This window comes from Haematobia irritans, chromosome 5, assembly GCF_050003625.1.
Source record: "Haematobia irritans isolate KBUSLIRL chromosome 5, ASM5000362v1, whole genome shotgun sequence".
Classification (NCBI taxonomy): Eukaryota; Metazoa; Arthropoda; class Insecta; order Diptera; family Muscidae; genus Haematobia; species Haematobia irritans.
The window spans coordinates 45,122,494-45,143,134 of record NC_134401.1 but is presented as its reverse complement, the minus strand read 5'-3'; the positions used below and the strand labels follow the sequence as shown (position 1 = coordinate 45,143,134).

Sequence of the window (20,641 nt, the reverse complement as noted above, 5' to 3'; positions counted from 1 at the left end):
AAAAATTTCTATTGAAATAAAATTTTGACAAAATCTTCTATAAAACAGAAATTTTGACAAAATTTTCTATAGAAATAAAATTTTGACAATATTTTTTATCGAATTAAAATTTGGACAGCATTACAAAATTTTCAATAGAAATAAAATTTTAACAAAATTTTCATTAGAAATAAAATGTTGACCAAATTTTCTATAGAAATAAAATTTTGGCAAAATTTTGTATAAAAATAACATGTTGACAAAATTTTTTATAGTAGTACAATGTTGACAAAATTGCCTATGATAACAAAATTTTCTATAAACATAAAATTTTGAGAAAATGTTCTATAGAAATAAAATGTTGGCCAAATTTTTTATAGAAATAACATTTTACCAAATTTTCTTTTGAAATAAAATTTTGACAAAATTTTCTATAGATATACTATTTTGACAAAATTTTCTATAGATATACAATTTTCTAAAGAAATAAAATGTTGACAACATTTTCTATAAAAATAAAATTTTGACAAAATATTCTATAGAAATAAAATTTTGAAAAATTTTCTATAGAAATAAATGTTGACAAAAAATTTTTTATAAATAAATTTTTTCAAAATTTTCTTCGGAAATTAAAGTATGCCAAAGTTTTCTATAGATATAAAATGTTGACAAAATTTTCTAGAGAAATAAAATTTTGCCAAATTTATCTATAAAAATAAAATTTGACAAAATTTTCTATAGAAATAAAATTTGACAAAATTGTCTATAGAAATAAAATTAAAAAAAAAATGTTGACAAAACTTTCTATAGAGATTCTACCAAATAAAAAAAATAATTTGGTAGATTGTGGAAAATTTTTCTTCTAATTTAGGTAAATTATTTTTGTCACGAATAGCAACCGTGGTCACGGATCGTTTTAAGTGTAGAATTTTATGAACTAGCAAAACATTTTAAAAATTGATTGATTTGACTCGGCCATATGGTAGGTCCGAATGAGCCCCACGTATAATATTTAAATAATTACAAATAACTTAAACAACTTAAGTTCTAATTTATCAAAAGATGACATCCATTGTTTAGACAGTTGGGGTAATGCATATAAATTTAGCAGCGTGCCTAGACGGTTGCGGTAATTCACATACATGGGCGTAGTCAAATAATATATCAAGATGCAAAAAATGTATCGAGATCATGGTTATTGGTTAGCCCTTACCTTTAAAAGATGAGTGTTTTAATGTGATAGCTGTCGGATAATTAGTATATTGACGCATTGTGATTCCAGTTGGACTTCTATAAAACAAATTTTGTAATAAATTTAAAATTAATTTTTTATAAATTAAATTCAATTGTCATTTTTATTAGCGCTATCTGCACCTAGAGAAGGAATATTTATTTATTTATTTATTTTCACTACTTGGTCCATATCTCGGCTCGTTCCCAAATGACGGACATTTTGTTGTTTGATTTTATGCAATCAGATATTTTTAATCCTTTTGTATGGGAGGTACGTGGTCCGATCGGACCCAAACTTCGCTTCGAGTTGTAAGAATGGGTCATTTCCCCCTCAAACTCTCCTTATGGAGACGACCTTAAATACGTGCTAAAAAGTATAATTGTTAAAAATATTCAGTTTGTGTCTTTTCCCTTACAATTTGAAATAAAGGTGTGTGAAAAATTATATTCAGTTTAATATGAATTTTCACTTACTCATTTAACGAACATCTCAATGCATGGTACATGTCAATTCATTAATGTCTAGGGTTTTCAATATACCCACAATATTTAATTCCCAAATAGGGAGGAAATATCTCACAACGACTATTATTTTGAATATGGCAAATGAAAATAAGAAGATGTAATAATTTAACGTTTTAATAAAAAACAAGTAAGGCGGGGTCGACTATAATCTACAGATCTACATTTTCGATTCCATCCCAAATCCAAAATTTTTCGGAGTGAAACTTTGGCCTCCGTGCTCATATGAATCTATATCTAGCGATTTCGACCAAATTTGAAATACATAGGAAGAATGTTAATTCTACTCTTTGTGCAAAATTTCACTTAAACCGGTAAAACATTGGCCTCTGTGGTTATAATAGTGTAAATCGGGTGAATGATATATATGAGAGTTATATCTGAATCGAATTCAACTAAATTTGGTACACTTTACGACACTATTAATTCTATATCCTGTGCAAAATTTCACGTTAACCGGGGTAAAACCTTGGCCTCTGTGGTCAAATGTTGCCATATCGGGCGATAGATATATATGTGGGAGCTATATCTAACTCTGAACCGATTGATTCCAAAATCAATAGGGTTAGATTCTGACCAAAAACACATATTTGTGTCAAATTTTAATTCGATTGGACTAAAACTGCGACCTAGACTTTGATTACTAAAGTATGTTCACAGACAGACGGACATGGCTAGATCGACACAGAAGCACGGTTGCCACTCGAGTCAAAAATGTACCAAATTTTGGAGAAAATTCTACCAAAAAAGTACCAAACAAAAAATCTTCTAAAGAAAATTTTGTCAAAATTCTATTTCTGCAGAAAATTTTGTCAAAATTTTATTTCTGTAGCAAATTTTGTCAAAATCCTATTTCTATAGAAAATTTTGTCAAAAATTTTATTTCTATAGAAAATATGTTAAAATTGTGTACGGTGACATACGGAACGAACAACATCACAAAAACTCCCAAATCCCAGAAGATGAATTGTTTCTATCAACTCACCCCAAACAAAATTACTAATCAGATTAATTAAAAAATAGGTTAACAATACTGAAACTGCGTATTATTATTTCTATAAAATTTTTTCCAAAATTCTATTTCTATAGAAAATTTTGTCGAAATTATATTTCTATAGAAAATTTTGTCAAAATTTTATTTCTATAGAAAATTTTGTCAAAATTTTATTTCTCTGGAAAAATTTTACCAAAATTATATATCAATAGAAAAAATTTCCAAAAATGTATTTCTCTGGAAAAATTTTATAAAATTTTATTTCTATAGAAAAATTTTGCAAAATTTTATTTCTATAGAAAATATTGCCAATATTTTATTTCTATAGAAAATTTTGCCAAAATTGTATTTCTATAGAAAAGTTTTCCTAAAATTTATTTCTATAGAAAATTTTACCAATATTTTATTTATAGAAAATTTTGTCAAAATTTTTATAGAAAATGTTGCAAAATATTATTTATAGAATATAATGCAAAATTTTATTTCTATAGCAAATTTTTCCAAATTTTATTTCTATAGATAATTTTTTCAAAATTTTATTTCTATAGATAATTTTTTCAAAATTTTATTGCTTAGATAATTTTTTCAAAATTTTATTTCTATAGAAAATTTTGTTAACAGTTTACTTCTGTAGAAAACTTTTTCAAAATTTTATTTTCACAAAAATATATATTTTATTTATAGAAAATTTTGTCAAAATTTCAATAGAAAATTTTGCCAAATTTTATTTCTATAGAATATTTTGGCAAAAGTTTATTTCTATAGAATATTTTGGCAAAATTTTATTTCTAGGGAATATTTTGCCAAAATTTAAGTTGTATAGAAAATTTTGTGAAAATTTTATTTCTATAGAAAATTGTGCCAAAATTTTATTTCATAGAAAATTTTGCCCAAATTTTATTTCAAAGAAAATTTTGCCAAAATTTTATTTCATAGAAAATTTTTCAAAATTTTATTTCTATAGAAAAATTTGTCAACATTTTATTTCTATAGAAATTTGTCAAAATTTTATTTCTATAGATTTTTTTTTAAATTTTATTTCTATGGAAAATTTCGTCAAAATTTCATTTCTATAGAAAAATTTCTCAAAATTTTATTTCTATAGAAAATTTGGTCACAATTTAATTTTTTTAGAAAATTTTGTCAAAATTTTATTTCTGTAGAAAATTTTGTCAAAATTTTATTTCTATAAAAAATGTTCTCAAAATTTTATTTCTTTAGAAATCTTTGTCAAAATTTTATTTCTATAGAAATTTTTGTCAAAATTTTATTTCTATAGAAAATTTTGTCAAAATTTTATTTCTATAGAACGTTTTGTAAATATATTATTTGTATAGAAAATTTTGTCAAAATTTTATTTCTATAGAAAATTTTGTCAACATTTTATTTTTATAGAAAATTTTGTCAAAATTTATTTCTATAGAAAATTTTGTCAAAATTTTATTTCTATAGAAAATTTTGCCAAAAGTCAATTTGTTGTTGTTTTTTATTGCAGCTTAAAACAAAAAATTTTGCCAAAATTTTATTTATAGAAAATTTTGCCAACATTTTATTTCTATAGAAAATTTTGTCATTTTTATTTATAGACAAAATTTAAAAAATTTATTTCTATAGAAAATTTTGCCAATTTTTAATTCTATAGATAATTTTGTCTACATTTTATTTCTATAGAAAATTTTGTAAAAATTTTGTTTCTATAGAAAATTTTGTCAAAATTTTATTTCTATACAAAATTTGGTCAAAATTTTATTTCTACAGAACATTTTCTCAAAATTTTAGTTCTATAGAAATCTTTGTCAAAAATTTTATTTCTATAGAAAATTTTGTCAATTTTATTTCTATAGAAAATTTTGCCAATTTTTTATAGAAAATTTTGTCAAATTTTTCTATTTCTATATAAAATTGTCTCAAAATTTTATTTCTATAGAAAATTTTGCCAATTTTTTTATAGAAAATTTTGTCAAATTTTTTTTTCTATAGAAAATTTTGTCAAAATTTTACGTCTATAGAAAATTTTGTCAAAATTTTATTTCTGTAGAAAATTTTGTCAAAATTTTATTTCTATAGAAATTTTGTCAAAATTTTATTTCTATAGAAATTTTCTCGAAATTTTATTTCTATAGAAAATTTTCTCAAAATTTTATTTCTATAGACAATTTTCTCAAAATTTTATTTCTATAGAAAATTTTGTCAAAATTTTATTTCTATAGAAAATGTTCTCAAAATTTTATTTCTGTAGAAATCTTTGTCAAAATTTTATTTCTATAGAAAATTTTGTTAAAATTTTATTTCTATAGAAAATTTTGTCAAAATTTTATTTCTATGGAAAATTTTGTCAAAATTTCATTTCTGTAAAAACTTTTGTGAAAATGTTATTTCTATAGAAAATTTTGCCAAATTTTATTTCTATAAAAATAGTTGTAAAAAATTTATTTCTATAGAGATTTTTTTCAAAATTCTATTTCTATATAAAATTGTCTCAAAATTTTATTTCTATAGAAAATTTTATAAATTTTTTATTTCTATAGAAAATTGTTTTCAAAATTTAATTTCTATACAAAATGTTGTCAACATTTTATGTCTAGAGGCAATTTGTGAAGTACCTCTTAGCTGGGGAGGAATATTCTGCAAAATCTACCAAAATATCATGAATTCTACCAATCTACCAAAGAGTACAAAATCTACCGGTTTTGGCAACCGTGATTACAAACCCTACCAATATATGTTTTCACACATACGTACTGCTACGACAACGCAATGTATTATTGGTAATGAAAACTTCGAAAGTATTTTAGTTTCCCCGGAAATATCACTCTCGTCAAAAGTAATTCGATATAAGTAACACGAAAGTAATCTAAAAGTGTATATACGAAATAAAATTTCATACAAAGCCAAAAGGATCGAATTGGAAAAATGAGGAATTCCAATGAAGGAACAGTAAATCCCGCTTTTAACCATATTGATAGCAATACAATAGCTGGGAAATGTCGAATTTAAATGTTAGTTACTTTTTAAAGACCGAATTCTTTTATAGAATAAGTGTTTCGTTCGTGAATGATATTTTGGTTAATAATCAAGAATAGGATGCCTCCAATGATTCCCACTTCTGGCCGGGAAAATGAATACCTCAATACAAGAAATGGGACTCTACCAGAGATCAAAGGGTACATTTTAGACGTGAATATAGAATAATTAACCCATAAAATCCCAAGATTTTTATTACGTTTTTTTCTACATATGTTTTTTGAGTTTCATTATTCCAATATGTGTAGAAATATTTTTAGTTAGGCTGTTCACAGTTTTTCTCACTACACTCAAAAAAAACTTACTTTAATCCCTTAAGAATTTTTTTGTAATGATTCCGAGCCTAAGGAGTTTTTCTAAACAAATTAATTAATTTTTCAATTTTTCAAAAAAAAAAAAATAAATAAATAAAAAAACTTTAAACCAAAAATGCGAAATCCTGAAAATAAATCTTAGCCTACATTTGGTGTTTTTGGTAAAAAGCTATCGACTTGAAACTTGGCACAATTAGTTGTTATTGATGTAGGTCGGATGGTATTGCAAATGGGCCATATCGGTCCATAATTATATATAGCCCCCATATAAACCGATCCCCCGATTTGGCTTGCGGAGCCTCTTGGAAGACCAAAATTCATCTGATTCAGTTGAAATTTGGTACGTGATGTTAATATATGTCCTCAAACACCCATGCAAAAATTGGCCGATATCGGTCCATAATTATATATAGGCCCCATATACCGATCCCCAGATTTGACCTCCGTAGCACCTTGGAAGAGCAAAATTCTTCCCATTCGGTTGAAATTTGGTACGTGATGTTAGTATATGGTATCCAACAACCATGCAGGAATTGGTTCCTATCAGTCCATAATTATATATAGCTCCCATATAAACCGATCGCCAGATTTGACCTCCGGTGCCTTTTGGAGAAGCAAAATTCATGCGATCTAGTTGAAATTTGGTACGTGGTGGTAGTATATGATATTTAACAACCATTCCAAAAGTGGTCCATATCAGTCCATAATCATATATAGCCCCCATATAAACCGATCCCGAGATTTGGTTGTGCAGCCTCTTGGAGGAGCAAATTTCATCCGAGTGAGTTGAAATTTGTGGATGACAGTCTTTCGTAGAAGTTTCTACGCAACCCATGGTGGAGGGTACCTAAGATTCGGCCTGGCCGAACTTACGGCCAGGCCGAATCAAAGTCGGGCGGGGCCGACTATATTATACCCTGCACCACTTTGTAGATCTAAATTTTCGATACCATAGGGTGGAACACAATTTTAGTAAAACCAGTAAGGAAAGTCTAAAGTCGGGCGGGGCCGACTATATTATACCCTGCACCACTTTGTAGATCTAAATTTTCAATACCATATCACATCCGTCAAATGTGTTGGGGGCTATATATAAAGGTTTGTCCCAAATACATACATTTAAATATCACTCGATCTGGAAGAATTTGATAGACTTCTACAAAATCTATAGACTCAAAATTTAAGTCGGCTAATGCATTAGGGTGGAACACAATGTTAGTAAAAAAATATGGGAAACGTTTAAATCTGAAGCAATTTTAAGGAAACTTCGAAAAAGTTTATTTATGATTTATCGCTCGATATATATGTATTAGAAGTTTAGGAAAATTAGAGTCATTTTTACAACTTTTCGACTGAGCAGTGGCGACTTTACAAGGAAAATGTTGGTATTTTGGCCATTTTTGTCGAAATCAGAAAAACATATATATGGGAGCTATATCTAAATCTGAACCGATTTCAACCAAATTTGGCACGCATCGCAACAATGCTAATTCTACTCTCTGTGCAAAATTTCAACTAAATCGGAGGTAAAAATTGGCCTCTGTGGTCATATGAGTGTAAATCGGGCGAAAGTTATATATGGGAGCTATATCTAAATCTGAACCGATGTCAACCAAATTGGGCACGCATAGCTACAATGCTAATTCTACGCCCTGTGCAAAATTTCAACTAAAATCGGAGTTAAAAATTGGCCTCTGTGGTCATATGAGTGTAAATCGGGCGAAAGCTATATATGGGAGATATATCCAAATCTGAACCGATTTCAACCAAATTGGGCACGCATAGCTACAATGCTAATTCTACCTCCTATGCAAAATTTCAACTAAATCGGAGCAAAAAATTGGCCTCTGTGGGCAAATGAGTGTAAATCGGGCGAAAGCTATATATGGGAGCTATATCTAAATCTGAACCGATTTGGCTGATATTTTGCAAGTTTTTCGAGACTCATAAAATAGTTGGATGTACGGAATTTGAGGAAGATCGGTTGATATACACGCCAATTATGACCAGATCGGTGAAAAATATATATGGCAGCTATATCTAAATCTGAACCGATTTTTTCCAAAATCAATAGGGATCGTCTTTGAGCCGAAACAGGACTCTATATCAAATTTTAGGACAATCGGACTAAAACTGCGAGCTGTACTTTGCACACAAAAATACACCAACAGACAGACAGACGGACAGACAGACAGACAGACAGACGGACAGACAGACAGACGGACATCGCTAAATCGACTCAGAATTTAATTCTAAGACGATCGGTATACTAAACGATGGGTCTCAGACTTTTCCTTCTTGGCGTTACATACAAATGCACAAACTTATTATACCCTGTACCACAGTAGTGGTGAAGGGTATAAATATGTATTTTGTTGAAAAAATAGTTGTTGTATCTAAAAAAGATACAGTACGCATTAAACTAACTTTTTATTTACAAATAATTTTTTTGATTTTAGTAGAGAAAAGAGAATAGAGAAATTTTTACATTACACATTTTTTTTCACCAACATTACTATCATCTGTGGTAGATATTATTTATCTTCCAATTTGTAATTTTTTGAATTTTTTTGTCAAAATTTGATTTTCAATTTTGATTACAGATTACTTAGAATTACTACAAACTTTCTGGAAAAAAAACTTATTTTTAGAAATAGCTTTATGATTTTTTTAAATGCTTGAAACTTGATTCCGTAGAATCCGATCAAAATTTTAAGACGTAAGAATTTGTTTCTGTCGTATCTTAAAAGATACAGAGCGCATTTAAGGGTTAATTTAGTATTTAGTATTTCAGATTATTTTTTATTATTTTTTATTATGTTTTAAATGTTTTGTTATTTTTTAAATGTTTTTTATTATATTCAACCTGTCGTTAGACTTTTCCCATTAATAATTGTTGACAAAATGGAGCTCGTGGTCGTTTTTTATCAACAATTGTTAATTGGATAACTTCTTTATTTCAAATATCAAAAATTAATATCCTAAACGTTTCCTATTAATAATTGTTGACAAAATGGAGCTCGTTGTCGGTTTTTATCAATAATTGTTAATTGGATAACTTCTTTATTTCAAATATCAAAAATTAATATTCTAAATTTATTGACAATCAATTAAAAGTTCTATATTTTAAGAAAAACTGTGGTTATTATTGTGTAAATTTCTATTGTTAAAATTATTTTCCTAATATCTATGAACTCTTTTTTAATTTCAGAAAACCAATAAAGTCGATGCCATTGAAGAACCTAAACGGGAGAATTGGGGTAATGATATCGAATTCTTAATGTCTTGCATTGCCCTCTCCGTTGGTTTGGGAAATGTTTGGCGTTTTCCCTTTGTGGCATTGGAGAACGGTGGCGGTGCATTTTTAATACCATACATCATAACACTCATTTTGGTGGGTAAACCCATCTATTATTTGGAAATGATATTGGGTCAATTTTCCAGTAGAGCAAATCTCAAATTATACGATTATGCACCAATCATGAGAGGTGAGACGGCAAAATTGTCGTAAAATCTTTTCACTAACGTCCGTCCATCTCTTTTATTTTAGGCATAGCTTATGGCCAAACAATCGCATTAATATTTTTAACGACCTATTATTCATCTTTAATGGCCTTGACATTGCACTACTTAGTGGATTCTTTCTATGCCACATTACCATGGAGTTATTGTCGTGAAGAATGGGGTGATCTCTGTATTGATTCCAAATCGGATAAAGACCACAATCTAAGATTCGTACTTACAAATGTAACTGGAGTGAAGAAATCGTCAACGGAATTCTATTTTACGTAAGGATTTATAAGAGTTGAGTTATCAAGAAAATTTATTCTTATAACGAAAATATTCGCAAGATAATGGGACCATTGTGTTTATACCCTCCACCATAGGAGGGGGTATATGAAATTTTTCATTGCGTTTTTAACATATCAAAATATTGGTCTCAGACTCCATAAACTATATATATCTGGATCGTGGTGAAGTTCTGAGTCAATGTATGTGGAAATCACTCGAACTTCCGAACGAAACACGCTATCGACACGAAACTTGGCACAAGTAGTTTTTATTGATGTAAGGAAGTCGGGCGGTATTGCAAATGGGCCATATCGGACCTCTTTTAGGTATAGCCCGCAAATAAACCCACCTCCCGGATTTGGCTTGCTGAGGCTCTTGGAGGAGCGAATTTCATCATTTCTCAAAATTTTATTTCTATAGAAAATTGTCTCAAAATTTTATTTCTGTACCAAATTTTCTCAAAATTTTATTTTTACAGAAAATTTTTTCAATATGTAATTGTTTTTATATGTGTAGAAAAATTTTTTTTTTCAAAATTTTATTTGTATAGCAAACCTTTTTTCAAAATTTTATTTCTGTAGATAATTTTTTAAAAATTTTATTTCCACCAAAATTTTATTCAAAATTTTATTTCTTAGAAAATATTGCCATAATTTCATTTCTATAGAAAATTTTCTCAAAATTTTATTTCAATAAAAAATTTTCTCAAAATTTTATTTGTATAAAAAACTTTGTCAAAATTTTATTTCTATAGAAAATTTTCCCAAAATTTTATTTGTACAAATTTCTATAGAAAATTTTCTCAAAATTTTATTTCTATAGAAAGCTTTCTAAAAACTGCATTTCTTTCCAAATTTCTTTCCAAATTTTATTTCTTTGGAAATTTTTTTCCAAATTTTTATACCTTCCACCATAGGATGGGGGTATATTAACTTTGTCATTCCGTACGTAACACATAGAAAAATTGCTCTAAGACCCCATAAAGTATATATATATATATATATATATATATATATATATATATATATATATATATAATATATATTATATATATATAATATATATATATATATATATATATATATATATATATATATATATATATATATATATATATATATATATATATATATATATATATATATATATATATATATATATATATATATATATATACATATATATATATATATATATATATATATATATATATATATATATATATATATATATATATATATATATATATATATATATATATATATATATATATATATATATATATATATATATATATATATATATATATATATATATATATATATATATATATATATATATATATATATATATATATATATATATATATATATATATATATATATATCTATATATATATATATACATATATATATATATATATATATATATATATATATATATATATATATATATATATATATATATATATATATATATATATATATATATATATATATATATATATATATATATATATATATATATATATATATATATATATATATATATATATATATATATATATAAGCATGTCCGTCCGTCCGTCCGTCTGTTGAAATCACGCTAACTTCCGAACGAAACAAGCATCCGATCCGGCTGAAATTTGGTACATGGTGTTGGTATATGGTCTCTAACAACCATCAAAAAATTGGTCCACATCGGTCCATTATAATATGTAGCTCCCATATAAACCGATCCCCAGATTTGGCTTGAGGAGCCTCTAACAGAAGCATATTTCATCCGATCCGGCTGAAATTTGGTACATGGTGTTGGTATATGGTCTCTAACAACCGTGCAAAAATTGGTCCACATCGGTCCATAATTATATATAGCCCCCATATAAACCGATCCCCAGATTTGGCTTGCGGAGCCTCAAAGAGAAGCAAATTTCATCCGATCCGGCTGAAATTTGGTACATGGTGTTGGTGTATGGTTTCTAACAACCGTGCAAAAATTGGTCCACAACGGTCCATAATTATATATAGCCCCCATGTAAACCGATCCCCAAATTTGGCTGGCGGAACCTCAAAGAGAAGCAAATTTCATCCGATCCGCTTGAAATTTGGTACATAATGTTGGTACATTGTCTCTAACAACCATGCAAAAATTAGTCCACATCGGTCCATAATTATATATAGCCCCCCATATAAAACGTTTTCCAGATTTGACCTCCGGAGCCTCTTGGAGGAGCAAAATTCATCCGATCCGGTTCAAATTTGCAACATGGTGTTAGTATATGGCCGCTAACAACCATACCAAAATTGTTCCATATCGGTCTATAGTTATATATAGCCGATCTCCAATCACACAAAAATTGGTCCATATCGGTTCATAATCATGATTGCCACTCGAGTCAAAAATAATTTACCAAAATTTTATTTCTACAGAAAATTTTGTCAAAATTTTATTTCTATAGAAAATTTTGTTAAAATTTTATTTCTATAGAAAATTTTTGTTAAATTTTATTTCTATAGAAAATTTTGTAAAAATTTTATTTCTATAGAAAAGTTTGTTAAAATTGTATTTCTATAGAAAAGTTTGTTAAAATTTTATTTCTATAGAAAATTCGGCAAAATTTTATTTTTATAGAAAATTTTGTAAAAATTTTATTTCTTTAAAAAATTTTCACAAAATTTTATTTCTATACAATAGAAAACTTTCTCAAAATTTTATTTGTATAAAAAACATTCTCAAAATTTTATTTCAATAGAAAATTTTCTCAAAATTTTATTTGTAAAAATGTCTATAGAAAATTTTCTCAAAACATTATTTCTATAGAAAACTTTCTCAACATTGTATTTCTTTGGAAAATTTTCCAAATTTTATTCCTTTGGATTTTTTTTACATAATATAAATGTTTTCCAAATTTTATTTCTTTAGTTTTATTTTCCAAATTTTATTTTTATAGATATTGTTTTTCAAATTTTATTTCTATAGAAAATTTTCTTAAAATTTTATTTCTATAGAAAATTTTCTCAAAATTTTATTTCTATATATATTTTTTCAAAATTTTATTTCTATAGAAAATTTTGTCAAACTTTTATTTCTTGTTGTTGTTTTTTGATTTCAGCTTAAAACCATGCATTGACTAAACTACAAGTGTAGGTTAGGTTAGGTTATGTGGCAGCCCGATGGATCAGGCTCACGTAGACTATTCAGTCCATTGTGATACCACAGTGGTGAACTTCTCTCTTATCACTGAGTGCTGCCCGATTCCATGTTAAGCCCAATGACAAGGGACCTCCTTTTTATAGCCGAGTCCGAACGGCGTTCCACATTCCAGTGAAACCACTTAGAGAAGCTTTGAAACCCTCAGAAATGTCACCAGCATTACTGAGTTGGGATAATCCACCGCTGAAAATCTTTTTGGTGTTCGGTCGTAGCAAGAATTGAACCCACGACCATGTGTATGCAAGGCGGACATGCTACACGCTCACAAAAAATCGCTTCTGTAACATATACTCCCAAACATATTTTGCTTCAAGCATATGTATTTTTGGGTATTGCCCAAACATTTATATGTTTGATCTCTTCCAATATATAATATGTTTGAAAGCATATTGGTCTAAACAATATATGTTTGTGTAGTCTAAGTTCCAAACATTTTGTATTTTTGCATCCAAATTCGATAATGTTGTCTTCCAAAAAAACAATATGTTATTATGTGACTAATATGTTTGGAAGCATTTTGCACCCAAAAATATTATATGCTTAAAAAAAATTCTCCCAAACAATATTGTGCTCAAAATTTTATTTATTTATTTATATATTTACAATCATAATGAATTATGAAAATAAACAGGTAATATAGGTGCTAACAACATAGGTTTTCGATCTGAATGCTTAAAATGTTGTTTCTGCCCAATTGTATATTCCTCCACATCTTTCTCACTTCCACGAGATTTTTTAGTTCTTAGCACCTTTTTCTGTAATGCAACATTGTAAAAGAAATTGTTATATTTTATAATTTTTTTTAATTTTACTTTTTGCCGGACGGGGATTCGAACAGCGGACCACACAGTTTGTAAGGATCAAAGAAGTAGCTGATCAATTGCCCAAGGAAAAATAAAATGTTAATTTTGTAATAACAAGCCACAACCACCAACTTAATTCAATATCGCTCCCTGTTAAATAGCGCTCCAAGCTACTAAACACATATATGTTTATAGGCTATTTCTAAATTAATATATGTTTGCATCCAAGCATATTATATTTACAAACATTTTATGTCCCAAACATAATATGTTCTAACATATTAACATATATGTCCCAAACATGTTATGCTAGTTTATGAACATTATATGCTTGCACTCAAAAATATTTTGTTTAAAAATTTGTGTTCCAAACATATAATGTTTATAGCCAAACATATGAAAACAGTCTTTTTCATCCGTGTAACCATTGCACCACGGTGGCTCCCAACCAACAGACCTTTTTTCGGAAGGTTCAAGCGTGGTTCATTGTTGGGTTTAATGAACTGCCTCAATTCATTCTGAAAATTGGTTGATAGTTTTGCTGCAAGTAGAGGATGCTGATGAGGAATGTGGTAATTCCGAAACGTGCGTCCATCAAACCAAATAAATTTGCCTAAATAAATTTGACAAACATTCTTTTCCTCTGTTGGTTAAGCTACACTTGTAGTTTAGTCAATACATGGTTTTAAGCTGAAATCAAAAAACAACAACAATGATTAAAGAACAAAACCAATAATAACAAAACAAAACGAAAAATTTATTTCTATAAAAAATTTGGCAAAATTTTATTTTTATAGAAAATTTTGTCAAAATTTTATTTCTTTAAACAATTTTCTCAAATTTTTATTTCCATACAAAATTTTTGCAAAATTTTATTTCTATAGAAAATTTTATTTGTGTAGATATTTTTGTCAAAATTATATTTCTATAGAAAATTTTCTCAAAATTTTATTTCTATAGAAAATATTGTCCAAGTTTTATTTCTATACAAAATCCCAGCAAAAAAAGCGTCGCCAAAAAAGTAGTGTAAATGTTCTTTTTGGATCCGGAAGTGGTGCAAAATTGGCGCAGAAGCGATGAATTTAACATGATCTTGTCATAGGACGGATGTCCACCATTTTAACAGCCGTTGCACTGGATTTGCGTCACTTCTTATTGTGTGATGAAAATTCAGTTTTTTGGATGTGAATTGAAAAATTTGGTTATATTTTGACAAATAAATCATTTTTAAGTTTTTTTATGAGTTTTAATGCATTCTTACGCTTTTGTGGAACATTTGGCATCAAATATTTTCAAAAATTCGCAATTTTTCTAGAATGGATTTGGCAGTTTTTCAGAAAAATTTAAATAATTTTTACCATTTTATTAATTCTTAATCTATTTTTAACCTATTTGAAACAAAAAAATTTAAATTTTCCATTAAAAATATGAAAAAAGCGAGTTTAAAAAATTGAATTTAAAGAACTTCCTGTGCAAGCAAAATAAAGAACTTCTTTGAGAGGACATTTTTGAAACAGCTTTTAGAGTTGTGCCTTTGGAAGAACTTCCAAATTTTTTTGCTGAAATGTTCTCAAAATTTTATTTCTAATATAAACATTTTCTCAAATTTTATTTGTTTAGGGAATTTTCTCAAAATTTTATTTCTATAGAAAATATTGTCAAAATTTTATTTCTATAGAAAATTTGGGAAGTACCTCTTAAAGGTATATACCTCGGAAAGGTATATTTTGCAAAACATGAAGAATTCTGCCAATCTACCAAACAGTAAAAAAATCTAGCATGTTTGGTAGAATTCTACCAAATGTGGCAACAATGGCCGGTAAGCAAATTTAGGCTATATCTAAAAGTGATAACATATAATATGGATCATTTGCAATACCATCCGACCTACATCAATGACAACTACTTGTACCAAGTCCTTCGGTAGGTAGCGTTACATCAAATTTCACCACGACCCAGGATATGTAACATATGGGGTCTGAGACCAATATCTCGATATGTTATCAACAGAATGACAAAGTTAGTATACCCCCCATCCTGTGGGGAAGCGTATAAAAAGAAACAAATATTTTTGAACTCTTCTTTCGATTATCGATACATTTGGACAAGCGATGCTAAACCTTTTTTTGGTATTGTCTAACAAAACAGTTCCCTCGAGATCAGACAAGCAAATAATCTCTAAAATGGAATTAAATTTGCGGATATTTTTCCCGATTACCTTCGATCGTTCTTCAATTTCATTTCAGCAAAATTGTCCTCCAAGAAAAATCGAATATTGATGATGGCATTGGCGTACCAAATTGGAAATTGGTTCTTACATTAGCCGTGGCTTGGATAGTTATAACAGTTATCATATTCAAAGGAATCAAAAGTTCCGGTAAAGTCTCATACTTTTTGGCCATATTCCCGTATGTCATACTTTCGGTTTTATTGATAAGGGCTCTTACACTTCCTGGAGCTTTTGATGGTGTATTGTTTTTCCTTACACCTCAATGGGATAAATTACTCAATGCCAAAGTATGGTATGCTGCAGTTACTCAAGTATTTTTCTCGCTGACCGTTTGCTATGGCGTTGTGGTAATGTATGCCTCATTCAATCGCTTTAATCACAACATCAGGAGGTAAGTTCCGCTTCCACAATAAAAGTGTTCCAGAACACTATATAAATATGAACTATTTCAAGAGACTGCAATATTGTAACCTCTTTGGATACCTTTACCTCACTACTCTCGGGCATAGTCATATTTGGCATTTTGGGGAACTTGGCCCACGAATCAAATAATCCAGATATCAAAAGTGTAGTAAAGGATGGACCATCTTTAGCGTTTATTTCTTATCCGGAGGCAATTACGAAATTTCCAGCATTTCCACAGGTATGAATGAATATCTTAAATATTGACAACATTTTCTGTAGAAATAAAATTTGGACAATGTTTTCTATAAAAAAAAAATGTAACAAAATTTTCTCTAGAAATGCAATTTTGACAAAATTTTGTCTAGAAATAAAATTTTGACAAAATTTTCTATAACAATAAAATTTTGAACAATATTTTCTATAGAAATAAATTTTGAACAAAATTTTCTAAAGAAATAAAATTTGGATGATATTTTCTGAAGATATAAATTTCTAACAAAATTTTCTATAGAATTAAAATTTTTACAAAATATTCGTATAGAAAAAAATTTTTAACGATTTTTTTAAAGAAATAAAATGTGGACAAAATGTTCTATAGAAATAAAATTTTGACCAAATTTTCTATAGAAATAAAATTTTGACAAAATTTTCTATAGAAATAAACTTTTGACAATATTTTCTATAGAAATACAATTTTGACAAAATTTTCTATAGAAATACAATTTTGAGAAAATTTTCTATAGAAATACAATTTTGAGAAAATTTTCTATACAAGTAAAATTTTGAGAAAATTTTCTATACAAGTAAAATTTTGAGAAAATTTTCTATAGAAATAAAATTTTCAAAATTTTCTATAGGTAATAAAAATTTTGGGAAAATTTTCTATAGAAATACAATTTTGACAAAATTTTGTATAGAAATAAAATTTTGACAAAATTTTCTATAGAAATACAATTTTGACAAAATTTTCTATAGAAATAAAATTTTGACAAAATTTTCTATAGAAATACAATTTTGAGAAAATTTTCTATGGAAATACAATTTTTAGAAAATTTTCTATACAAATAAAATTTTGAAAAATTTTTTTGTAGAAATAAAATTTTGACAAAATTTTCTAAAAGATAAAATTTTGAGAAAATTTTCTATAGAAATACAATTTTCAGAAAAATTTCTACAGAAATACAATTTTGAGAAAATTTTCAATAGAAATAAAAAAAATAATATTAAGGAATCCTAGAATCCGAGAGGTATGCATGGAGTCCTTCCGTCATACAGATTTAATAGTCATTTCCCAGTCAGCCAATTCATGTGCCCCAACGCATAATATTTATTTAATTTATTTAATACATTCTCTTTCTCTAAAGGTTTTTTCAGTTTTCTTCTTTCTGATGCTTTTTATCCTGGGCATAGGAAGTAATGTGGGCATAATGTCAACTGTTGTTACCATACTATGTGATCAGTTTCCTCAAGTTAAACGCTGGATAATTGTTTCAATTTCAGTATTGGTATGCTTCGGTATAGCCATTATATATATTACTCCTGGTGGTCAATTTATCATTACTTACATTGACTTTTTTGCCGTAACTTTAATAGTTACTGTATTGGGAGTTTTCGAGCTAATTTCAGCCAGTTGGATTTATGGTAAGTTTTTAATATTTAATTGTAAAAAAAAAAAAACATTTTTAGTGCAAAGTTTTAATTTTTTTATTGGAAGTTCATTAGTGTCTAAATCTATGGACCTACATAAGTAATGGATCAGTTATTATAGAGGCCGTAGTTCTTAGAGCGTGGATGGTATTGCCATACATCCACAAAAATTTTGTTATTCATAGGAGCAAAAAATTTGCTAAAACAGCAGTTTTCAACAAACTACCGACTTTTCAGCAGTATGTCTGCATTTCCAAAATAGCATATTGTTTGATGTTTCAGCAAAAAAAATGCCTAAACAGCAGTATTTTGTTAGTAAAAAACAAGTAAGGAAAGTCTAAAGTCGGGCGGGGTCGACTATATTATACCCTGCACCACTTTGTAAATACACATTTTCGATACTATATCACATCCGTCAAATGTGTTGGGTGCTATATATAAAGTTTTTTGTCCCAAATACATACATTTAAATATCACTCGATCTGGACAGAATTCTACAAAATCTATAGACTCAAAATTTAAGTCGGCTAATGCACTAGGGTGGAACACAATGTTAGTAAAAAAAATATGGGAAACATTTAAATCTGGAGCAATTTTAAGAAAACTTCGCAAAAGTTTATTTATGATTTATCGCTCGATATACATGCATTAGAAGTTTAGGAAAATTAGAGTCATTTTTACAACTTTTCGACTAAGCAGTGGCGATTTTACAAGGAAAATGTTGGTATTTTGACCATATTTGTCGAAATCAGAAAAACATATATATGGGAGCTATATCTAAATCTGAACCGATTTCAACCAAATTTGGCACGCATAGCTACAATGCTAATTCTACTCCCTGTGCGAAATTTCAACTAAATCGGAGTTAAAAATTGGCCTCTGTGATCATATGAGTGTAAATCGGGCGAAAGCTATATATGTGAGCTATATCTAAATCTGAACCGATTTCCACCAAATTTGACATGCATACTTAGTATTTTAATTCTACTCCCTGTGAAAAATTTCACGTAAATCGGACTACAACTTTGAACTTTGTGGTCATATGACGAAAAATCGGGCGAAAGATATATATGGGAACTATATCTAAATCTGAACCGATTTCAATTTTATTGAAATCTGACTAGAATACTAATTGTACTCCTAGTGCAAAATTTTAACCAAATTGGGCTTCTGGGGCCATATACACAGTCGCACACAAGTTTACATACCCCTGAATCTTCTTGAAAATTAACAATTACTTTGATTTTCAAATTAATTTACTAAAACGAAAGGATTTATATGCATATTTTTTAAATTCGATTATTTAATGAAAATATAAATTATTTAACCGTATGTAAACTTGTGTTAGACTGTGTAAGTCTATATCGGGCGAAAGATGTATATAAGAGCTATATCTCAATCTGAACCGATTTCAATCAAATTACTATAGTACTTATTGTTATACTGGTGCAACATTTCAAGCAAATCATGGTAAAACTCTGGCTTTTGGGTCCATATAAGTGCATATCTTGCGAAAGATATATATGGGAGCTATATCTAAATCTGAACCGATTTCTTCCAAAATCAATAGGGTTCTATTCTGACCCAAAACAGGAACTTGTGCCAAGTTTGAAGGCGATTGGACTTAAACTGCCACTTTGACACAAAAATGTGTTCACAGTCAGACGGACGGACGGACGCACATGGCTAGATCGACTCAGGGACCCACCCTGAGCATTATTGCCAAAGACACCATGTGTCTATCTCGTCTCCTTCCGGGTGTTGCAAACATATAAACAGCAGACACACACAAAAATTAATCGCAGAAATGATTGTATCAATCACCAAAGTCAATTAAGAAATTAATTGGTTCAAATAAAACATTAATTGATACTATTAATTTTTGTTATTGATTTTTATTTTAATTTATTGAATCAATTCAATTTCTAATTGAACATTTTTGAAAATTAAAAAAAAAATGTATTTGGAAATTTTTTGGTGAAAAAATTTTCAGTGCAGTGTTTGCTATTAACAGTCTTTTCTCTATAAGTGTAGTACACCGAATTTCGTAATAGTCTGAAGTAACCGCATTCAAGGCATTCGATAACTCAAATCTATACATCGGTTGATATGGAAACCGATATTAACCTATGGATCGGTTTTGTTTAATTGTTAGAGTACGAATTTCAAATCATGATATCGCTTGATATGGAGATTGTCCTTTATAATGGAGATATAAAAACCAATTTGTACGGGATTGCTACATTGCGGACCAATATTTGTGCGACTAATTTCAATTGAATCACATTTAAAATGCGCCCACAAGAAACTAAAGAAAGCAAATCTGGAGACCGATTTATATGTTGGCCAGGGGCGTACGTGGAGAAGAAGCCTCGATAGCCTGACTATCACTCGTTAGTATTTTAAAGAAAATCTTATGCATGATACCAAATTGGTCATATATCTATATGAACTAGGTTTGTTGTTGAAAATTAACTTTATATAC

The 20,641-nt window shown here is 28.2% G+C and overlaps 1 protein-coding gene across 2 annotated transcripts in view; it reads left to right on the top strand.

Annotated features, from left to right (window-relative positions):
- The window catches only part of LOC142238076 (sodium-dependent nutrient amino acid transporter 1-like), a 34,613-nt gene that overhangs the window by 4,559 nt on the left and 9,413 nt on the right, over window positions 1-20,641 (top strand). The window contains exons 1-6 of one of the 2 annotated variants that reach the window (XM_075309605.1): window positions 5,514-5,727; window positions 9,278-9,554; window positions 9,617-9,854; window positions 16,121-16,495; window positions 16,558-16,747; window positions 17,874-18,150. In XM_075309605.1, the coding sequence (XP_075165720.1) occupies window positions 5,713-5,727; window positions 9,278-9,554; window positions 9,617-9,854; window positions 16,121-16,495; window positions 16,558-16,747; window positions 17,874-18,150 (1,372 nt within the window). In that variant the 5' untranslated portion in view covers window positions 5,514-5,712. Of the gene's footprint in view, window positions 1-5,513; window positions 5,728-9,277; window positions 9,555-9,616; window positions 9,855-16,120; window positions 16,496-16,557; window positions 16,748-17,873; window positions 18,151-20,641 lie in introns of those variants that run through there. The other variant, XM_075309604.1, reaches the window with a different exon arrangement.